The 10065-nt window shown below is 41.6% G+C and overlaps 1 protein-coding gene across 1 annotated transcript in view; it reads right to left on the reverse strand.

Annotated features, from left to right (window-relative positions):
• Positions 1-2769: 2769 nt before the first annotated feature.
• Positions 2770-10065, reverse strand: part of LOC102310860 (formin-binding protein 1) — a gene marked incomplete at its 5' end in the record, with an annotated part of 44403 nt that continues 37107 nt past the window's right edge. The window contains 4 exon segments of the mRNA XM_042216435.1: positions 2770-4706; positions 7803-7961; positions 8507-8643; positions 8751-8896. Coding sequence (XP_042072369.1) covers positions 4678-4706; positions 7803-7961; positions 8507-8643; positions 8751-8896 — 471 coding nt within the window.

Here is a 10065-nt window from a genome sequence, read left to right on the forward strand (position 1 = left end):
CCTCTGCAGATGATCTGTTAGCTGTTTGACAACTACTCTTTCAAGGATGTTTGATATAAAGGAAGGTTGGAGATTGGCCTATAATTAGCTAAGACTGCTGGGTCTAGAGATGCTTTTTGAGTAAAGGTTTAACTACAACCAGCTTTCTGGGTATGAGAACCATGCCTGAACTATGTGGGACCCGATGTCTCTAATATTATGCTACAAGGATTTTCTTGAGTGTTCAAACTACATATTATCACTGGGACCGCAGGTATTGTATTGTTTCGATGGATCTGAGCTTTTGTTCTGTGTTTGATTTTTGATTTGTTTCTGTGTTTTTTGTTTTGTTTTTTAGTGCCGTGAACTGTACACCATATTATATTATGTAATTATGGGTTGTTTGTGAAAATGAAAACTAATAAAAATATTGTTTAAAAAAATGCAGCCAGCTTGAAGGCCTGTGGTACATAGCCGATTATTAGAGATAGGACTTCTTTGAGCAGTCTTGCATAGTATTGTTTGTAGGTATGCTGCGTGTATTTATTTACTCCTGCCCTGCCGTCTACTTTGCTACTGTACAGTGTGAATTTCACATATCTGGGAATAATAAAGACTATCTTATTGTATCAATCATCAGCTGTTGTTGTAATTATTTTATTGATATTGTTTCAGTGAGTCTCTTATGATGGCTGAGTGAAAATACTTCCCCCTGCTGGTAAAAGTCAAGTACTAGACACGAATAAAGACTTCAGTTTTATTCTGATTAATTCTAAAATGATTCTTTTTCAACTCATATTTAAACTCTGAGAAACCTTGATATCAGCATTATTAGTCATTATTCATCATCACTAAGACATGATTGATACTTCTGATTCATCTAATCTGTTTCTTTTTTTAATTTCACCTTAATTTTACTGACCTCTTAACTTGCTGACTTTCATATTGAATAGATAACTAATGGGTTATAGGTTTTTGTGAAGGTGTTCTATTATTGTGTTTCCTGGAAATAAAAATAAACAACTGGCAGTCTGATTGGAAAGCTCTTTTTTTATTGATCATTTCAGTTTGCTGTGTCTGTGCTTCATACCATGGATAATCAATAACTGATCAGATTTGATTGGCATTTGTTTTATCAGGTCAGCAGATTATTTACTTGCTGCTTCCACCATTCTTGCTCCTCTGGTTTCCATAATGATACAAGTAATGGAAGTTGGCTCTCATGTGCTGGGTTTCCATGGAAACCATCACTCTGCTCCTGTCTACAGACGTGTTAAAACCATGATGGCGAAACATCCCGCTCTGCAGCATTATCTCCAAAAACTGACGGGATGTCGCTGCAAAGCAAGTCTGGAACACAGAGACGTTTAAATAACCTCAAAACAACAGTCGCCTCAAGGCGCTTTATATTTTAAGGTAGACCCTACAATAATAGACACAGAGAAAAACCCAACAATCATATGACCCCCTATGAGCAAGCACTTTGGTGACAGTGGGAAGGAAAAAAACCTCTGGCAGAACCAGGCTCATGGAGGGGCGGGGCCATCTGCTGTGATTGGTTGGGGTGAGAGAACGAAGACAGGATAAAGACATGCTGTGGAAGAGAGACAGAGCAGGGAGTGCAATGCAGAGAGGTCTATTAACACATAGTGGCTGAAGAAGAAACACCCAGTGCATCATGGGAATCTCCCAGAGCCTACGTCTATTGCAGCATAACTAAGGGAGGATTCAGGGTCACCTGGTCCAGCCCTAACTATATGCTTTAGCAAAAAGGAAAGTTTGAAGCCTGATCTTGAAAGTAGAGATAGTGTCTGTCTCCCGAATCCAAACTGGAAGCTGGTTCCACAGAAGAGGGGCCTGAAAACTGAAGGCTCTGCCTCCCATTCTACTTAAATCAGACGGCTCGATAATGACTTTAGCATCTTCAGTGTATCAATGATTTCATTTTAGATTTTATTCACATTGCCTTCTCATCAGTTACCAAAAACATACCATAATTTTTCCAGGTGAACATTTAAAATGTATTATTTAGGGGCTTTGTTTCTTTCTGTCTCTGTCTGTTAAACTCAGTATATTTCAGTTTAGATTCTTGGTGTGAAAGTGTAAATAATGTAAGTAGAAGCATATCTAACTGTATCTGCAGCTCACCACGTTAGATAAAAGAAAAACAAAAAAATCAATCAATCAAAATTTATTTATATAGCACATTTTAAAGACCAAAGTACACCAAAGTGCTTTCCAGTAAAATCATGATACAGATTAAAAAAAAATATCACAATATAAAATATAAATTACAGATATAAATAAAATAAATAAAATATAAAATAATTACATAATCTAAATGCAATGCCAGATGTAAATTACCCTAGTTAGCCTTGAATGCCAGGTTAAACAAATACATTTTTAGATGTGATTTAAAAGACTGAATGGAATCTGATGCGCGAATATGAAGAGGAAGAATATTCCATAACCTGGGTGCAGCAACGGCAAAGGCACGGCCTCCTCTGGTCTTCAGCCGAGACCTAGGTTGCACTAAGAACAGTTGGCCCGATGATCTTAGTGCTCTCTGAGGGCTATACAGACAGAGGAGATCAGCTAGGTAGTCAGGTGCCATATTGTTTAGGATTTTATAAGTAAACAATAAAATTTTAAAATCAATTCGATATTTAATAGGAAGGTTGCCGGAGGTTTCTTCCTGTTAAAAGGGAGTTTTTCCTTCCCACTGTCGCCAGAGTGCTTGCTCATAGGGGCTCATATGATTGTTGGGTTTTTCTCTGTATCTACTGTACAATATAAAGCACCTTGAGACGACTTTTGTTCTGATTTGGCACTGTATAAATAAAACTGAATTGAATTGAATCAAGTTTTAGCGTTATTTTGAAACGAGTATTGTTTATACAGAGTTTGTAATTGCAGAGAAATACTCCATCCGCTTTGGGCAAGTTATTTTTGAGGAGGAAGCTCAGAAAACCCTTTGGTGCTCAACAGGTAAAGAGATGATTCCTTTGAAACTGATCAGTCTCGTTAGTGGATTTGAATGGAAAGGTTCTGCCTGAAATGGAACAGCATACATTTATCCATCCTTTTGCCACTGACTGTCTATATTTTAAAGCACGGACATGCGATATTGCAAACACAACATGTTTTCACATAAGTTAGATCCAACTTCAGTTCAAAGCAGATTATTACAGCTTCAGTGATTTAAGCTGACAATCCCGGCGCTCCTGTCTGGCTCTCTGAAGGTCCTGACAGCAGCAATCCCACCACAGTTTCTCCAAACTTCCACACTACTCACTGTTTTACTTTGTTAGGTCACGGTCTCCTGTTTAAGGTCAGGTCTTTCCCTGATTACACTCACACATAATTACTGTCCTTTTACATTTCCTGAAGGAAAACATTGGATTATAATCTCCTCCTGCACTTTGTATTTGGTTTTAAGGAATCTTCTATAGAACATCTAAAGTCTGTGTCTTTACCTGAGGAACATCGACAGGTTCCAGAGGAAGAAGTGCTGTTAATCAGCTGATTAAAGTACCTGCTGATGTCATTAGATGTAAATCTGTTGATCTGTTGAGTGGTCATGTCACTTACGACTGAGCATACCACAGACGAGTTTTTTCCTCTTCTGTCTGATTTAAAAACTTTTCAGGAGAGTCTCAGTGTCCAGGTCAGAGTTTACAGGGGTCAGAGGTCACACACCTCAGAAGCTGACAAGTGTGAGCAGTCTGAATGAAGACAAGTGGCACACTGATTCTGAGTGTACTTTATTTTGAAAGTTTAACATACGGGAAATTGAAAAGAGCATGATCAGCAGACTCACATCTCAATAAAAAAAGAAAAACTAAAACAATAAATAACTGATCAGTATTTCACTATAAAATTAAAAAAAAGGTTCACATTTTACACAGTCAATAACATCATCATCAATGGGTGGGCTAATAGGAGGGGCTGGGTTGTTACTGCCTGTGGTGGGGCTAATATTGGCAGGGCGATAGGGGGCAGGGCTACTCCTGCAGCTACAATTTGTATTTACATGCAGTCGACTTGTCTGTTTAAATGTCACTTTAGAGACCACGCCCACAGTGATTTCACAATAACCGTGGTGACCACAACATAGTCGATCAATCAGCTGATCAATAAAGTCCTCACATGAAGAGTTTGAAGAACAAAGTTCAAATATCAGAAATACATCTTCATCTTTTCCACAAACACAAGTCAGCGTTCAGTTATACATCAGAAATGTTTGGAACGGTGAATCATTTCTTACTACAATCATCTCCTCTGATTTATTAACTGATTGGTTTCTCCTTGATCTCCGATTTGTTTGTGATTGGGTTCTAATTGGTCTCTGACTGGGTTTTCATTGATGTGACTGGTTTCACATGGATCTCAGATGGTTTCTAATTGATCTGACTGGGTTGCATTGGCTCTCCAAATGGTTCTGGATCTGACTGGCTACTCATGGATCTGTGATCCGATTTCCCATTGATCTCTGATTGGTTTCTCATAGATCTTTGATTAGGTTCTGAGGTTTTTGTCTCTCAAAAAAAAAAGAAGAAGAAGAAAGCAGTCTTCCAGCTGACTGGTTGGTTGAGATCCTGAAAAACAACACTGTTCAATGAAAAATTGTTACCAGACCTCCTCTGAGCTCTTACATCACTTCCTGTGGAGAGACGTCTTCACTGGTCGAGTAACTCGCTAGACTAGCCGACTATTCTGCACAAAGCCTATAGGACAGACAGAGAGGGAGAGTGGAGAGAGAGAGACAGGTGGACAGGCAGGCAGATACGTTAGAACAGACAGAGTGAGACAGACTGCTGCTGAGAACGTCAGCTAACCCTAACACCACCATTTTATAGCAATAGTAATTAAAGCTGCAAGCAGCGATGGGAGGGCCCTCGCACCCCGCCCCGCTGAGCCATGCTGAAAACCTCCTATACCCACCAGGTGAAAACAGAGAATCCGACATAACCATATGTCACACTGTATATAGCATGCGTGGGAAACACAGACTTAACTTTCACCCAGATTGGATGATGGTTCTATCCTACTGCGTATTTCCTGTTCCCAGTAGCCGAAACTCTAAATATAGCTGACAAATAGCATATCACTGTGTTCAAGCCTGGACTATCATCATGCCTGTGAAGGTTGGGAGAAACTGGAAAACGTATCCTGGAGTTACAGCAGCGTTGTGCTTCGTGGTGAATGATAAAAACCCGGTGTGCTGCCATGACTGCAGCACTTCACAACAACTAAAAAGCTTCACAGTTTAACATCACCAGATCTTTTGATTCCACTCACCAAAGATCCCGTTGATCTGATCAGGGCCCTAGAAGGAGTTTGTTAAAGTACGAGGCCTGAAAATGGCAGACTTCCTGTTGGATTTAGAGTTGTATATATTGATGTTGCACATGAGGCTGCCAAATTTCAGACTCATACATTAAACATAGTACAGAGACTGCGTGTTTGAAATTTTGCAGGGGGCGCTGCGGAGCCATTTTCCAACAAGTGTTTAGAGCTACAGACCTGGAAAGCGGACTCACATGGACGTGTGTGCCAAATATCACGAGTGTTCAAGCTTTCCAAGGCCCTCAAAAGCTGCTTCCTGTTTTATAGTGAATCGCGATGGCACCAGATCACTCGGCTCAATGAAACTCACAATTTTCACAGTGAAACATCTTGAAACATGTCTGTAAGTGATAGCAAGTCTGTGCTTCATGGCGAAACACAAAAATTCACCATGCCGCCAGGGTCACATCCACTGATGAAAGCTCACAGTTTTCAATGTATCCCAAGATCAACTCCTTAACCCAAAGTGCAGAACATACAGTTTCCTGTTCCCTGTAGATGGCACTGTGACCAGTTTCAAATATGGCAGCTGAAATATGTTCATTTCAACAAATGAAATAGGCCCAGGTCTGTAGTTTAGACTGACCAAATATTAAGGTGAACCGATAAAATCCCCAGGAGGAGTTGGCAAAAGTGCCAGGAAATTGCTAAAATGGCATCTTCAATTCAAAGTTCCTGTTGGGTTTGGGTTTAATTGGCCCGCAGACTTCTTCGATCATCTCAACATGTTACACGTGTGTACCAAATTTCATTCATGCAGCTCAAACCATGTGCTGGTAGTACTATCCAAGGTGAGCCATTCCCGACTCTCTGTATGTCAAACCAATGAAACATGAACATTTTCGCCAGACCTGACGAACATGCAGAATTTCATTTGTTCTTGAGCAAAGACGTGAAATAATAATAAAGGGAGCAGACACTCGGGCCCTGACAGGAGGTGAACTGAAGTTCCTCTGCTGTTTTTATTCGTCTGAAAATAATCATGTTGATTTAAAAAACAGATTACAGTTTGAACTAAGTTTTTTTTTTTTTTCAGATCATCGATCAAGTGAGAAAATAATCAGCACATGAACCAATAAAGGTGAACTCTGGCAAGTTTATCAACGATAACATGAACATAAAACGCAAAACATAAAAAACGACAAATAGAACGCACTGAATGAATTATGTAAACTTCAGCTGACTTCTGGTTTAAGGCATCATCTCAATTCATTAATTACTGTTTCAGCCCAACCCTGGATATCAATATAGTAGACGTATAGCACGATAACATCCTCGCCAGCACTAACTGGCTAACAGTCCTCTCTGATTGGACGTATCACAAAGATCTGTTTACTCATTAACAGAGAAGGTGCTGGATTCGAACAGAAAAAGGCAAAACATCTCATCCCCTTTTAAATGAGGTAACTATGACAACTGTGCCGGCGTTTGAGCGCAGTCTTCTCAAAGCCACAACAACCCCACAGTCCTCTCTGGAAAAGCTGCAGTCTGATGATCGCTTTCAGTCTGGCTGAATGAGAAAACGACAGTTCGGCCTCCAGCTGCGTCCACACTCGACGCAATTCGCTCATTGTGAATTACAGACACTTCGGGGCCCCGGGTGACTCCTTAGTCACTCAGTATCAATCAATCGTGTTTTTCACTCACACTGGTAGTCACTTTATTTCCTGACTGGGAGGTAGGAAAAGTTTATCTTGGGTTTAACTCAAGATTCCAGTCGCTTACTTTGCCTGTAGTCGCTTGAAGTCGTGGAACGTCATTTGCTTTCTGCAGCCTCTGTTTGCCACGCCACTGCGATCGCTTCTAGTGTGGACGTAGTCTAAGCTAAAGGTGTCGTTAAGAGATCCGCTTTCAGATTATTTGTCACGGCAGTAATAACGTAATATAGACAAACTTTAATAATTCATTCTCACTGACATGCCTCCCTGAGCATCCTCAGGAAATCAACTATTGCAGCAGCTGCCAAGGCTATGCTAAAAGCTAAGGCCTGAGGTTATGGTATGCTAGCAGCTAACTTAGCAGAGAGTTGAAGACTTTAATCCTTAAACATGTCATCGTCTGGAATATTAAAACCGAAGTAACCAAACATTTGAAAAAGTCAACGTAAAAACTGAAATCTACAAATGACACTAATCCAGATTACCGATCCTTTTGTTTTTCTCCGTTTCAGACATTACTGTTCAGACTAAATATCTTTCCAAGTTAGCATTAAATTAGCATTACACAAAGAAATCTGATCATCATCGGTGTCTGATGTGAGCCTCAGAGACACACCTGCCCTGGAGTTGTACAGGTGTGTCACACAGCTCAAGTTTGGCACACAGACAGGCAAAGCACAGCAAGGCAGGCTGCTGTTACCATAGGAACTAGCACGGTGACATTCATGAGTCAAAGGTCTGAGGTCATGTGACCCGACCTGGTGTCAGGTGAGGTAATTTAAAGGTCATTGAGAGGTCATATGTAGGTCATGGCACCTTTGGCGCTGCTGTCCAGGAAGACTTTGATGTAAGAGGTTGGCACATATCCCTCCTCCTCCAGGTTCCTGCGCACTCGGGTCCAGCCGTCACCCTTGTCTTCTTCCACCACAGAAAGTAGCTCCCCCTCCAGCATCGACAGAGTGCCCTCATTCTGACCTGAGGATGATCAACAACATGCTGATACGACAGAGAAACAGAAGTGTTTCACCTGGACCACACCAGAGTGACTCGCCAATCTCACTACCAATCAGAATTGATCATTGCTTGAAAATTAGATCTGCAAAATACACTTTGACTCTAACGTGGAAATCTGAGTCTATCTGAGGAGATTCATCTGTCAACGAAGCTTGTTACAGGGAGATAAATGAACTTTTCTGGAGTTTTGGCGCTGGGTTGTTGGATTTCAGTGATTTATATGAAAACATGTTAACTATGTATTAATTGCATTGCATGTATAACTTGTGTGTATCTGGCTGAGGACGAAGCATGGGCTTTATCCTCAGCCCATTTACCTGTCTGCAGGTGTTTCTGCTGCTCAGTGTTTGTTGCTTCTCTCCCAGCCTGCTTCAGTTGCAACTTTCTTTGTTGTAAGAGGTTTCTAACATCCCAAAGGACTGATTGGGTTTATAGTTTGTGACATTTGTGAGATTTTACATGTCATTGTAAAGTGGAACGGCTGATGTTTAAATGCCGCAGAGTACCTTGAAATGGGTACAGAGACTTGCAGGTTCCAATACTCGGCAATGGTTCCTCATCGTCGAAGTCATCATCAAACTCTGAACTACGAGACTTAAAGTGAAGCTCAGCGCTGTGATCCTCAGTGTAACTGCCATCGGGACTGAGGAGCGTCAGGCGGACACACAGAGAGGTGAGGAGAGAGACAGGTATGAAAAAAGGAAATCCCAGTAATGATGTCATTAATGGTCAATCATCGTCAGAAACTACCTCTCTCTGCTGGCTGGGCTTCGGTTGTCCAGCTGTTTGAGGCTGGTGCTGCCTGGTGTAGTTGCCTGGGAATTTAACCCACAGCCTCCGCTCTGTCTCCTGGTGCTGTGATCAGACAGCCTGCTGTCGGCCTCTGACAGCCACACCTGTGCGCACACACAGAAACACAATTTACAAAATGCACACGACATTACTGAAGTGCATTGTGGTGTTTTGCACTCAAGCCACTTTGTAACAGCTTCATTACTTTCCCCACAGTAATCGGGTGGGGCTTCCACAGTTTTGTTGTATATGTACAAGGACAGTTAAGGTCTGTTCTACAAAGCAAACAGACACATTGACACACACTGTGACAGGAAGTTGATCAAACTCAGCCCAGGGTGTGTGCTCAGTACAGAATGGATACGCTTTTCTCTCTTCATTTGTTTTTTCATGTCAAATGAATGAAAGCTCTCCGCCACAGCAATATTTTGATACTCAAGAGTTCAGCTTTGGTTGTTTTCACAGTGATCGACACTATCTGGGAGACTGTCAGTGTGGAAAAAGGAAATCTCTTCAGCAGATGGAAACCAAGTCAGAAGGAGGAAAATCATCTTGAGGAAGGAGGAATCCAGCAAACTGTTATGGAAATATAATTAACAAAGCCTACAGACAACAATGAGCTAACACCTTCTAATAAACACGAGCATGGTTGGGAGAGAGACGCCATGGCGTCCATGCTGACGGCAGTCTCTCTGAGGAGCCAGCCCTGGTTTACATACAGGCAGAAAAAAAGCACTCCACACTGCTTACACCCCTCGACCCTCTCCTCTTACAGGGTCACATAAAGACTGCTCTCAACCAGTCATGGGTTTGAAAAAAAGAAGGTGGCTGGAGTCTGTGGTAGCCAGTGCAATCCTCTACACCGTTGCATGCTGGGGGAGCAGGCTGAGGGCAGCAGATGCCAACAGACTCAATAAACTGATTTGTAAGGCCAGTAATGTTTGTGGGGATGGAGCTGGACTCCCTTAAGGTGGTGTCAGAGAGGCGAATGTTGTCCAAAATAAAGACAATGTTGGATAATATGTCCCACCCACTCCATGACATGCTGGTCAGTCACAGGAGCTAGTTCAGTGAGAGACTGAGATTACCAAAGAACACCACTGAACGACACAGGAAATCATTCCTGCCTGTGGCCATCTCCCTGTACAACTCGTCCATCTAACACACTGTATATAGCTACACCGTTTTCGCACACACTCCTCTTCTTCTTCTCATTCAGCTATTTATCAATATGTGATTTATATACAGTGGGGCAAAAAAGTATTTAGTCAGC

Source organism: Haplochromis burtoni, unplaced genomic scaffold (genome assembly GCF_018398535.1).
Source record: "Haplochromis burtoni strain Fernald_Lab_line unplaced genomic scaffold, NCSU_Asbu1 Contig_1055, whole genome shotgun sequence".
Lineage (NCBI taxonomy): Eukaryota > Metazoa > Chordata > Actinopteri > Cichliformes > Cichlidae > Haplochromis > Haplochromis burtoni.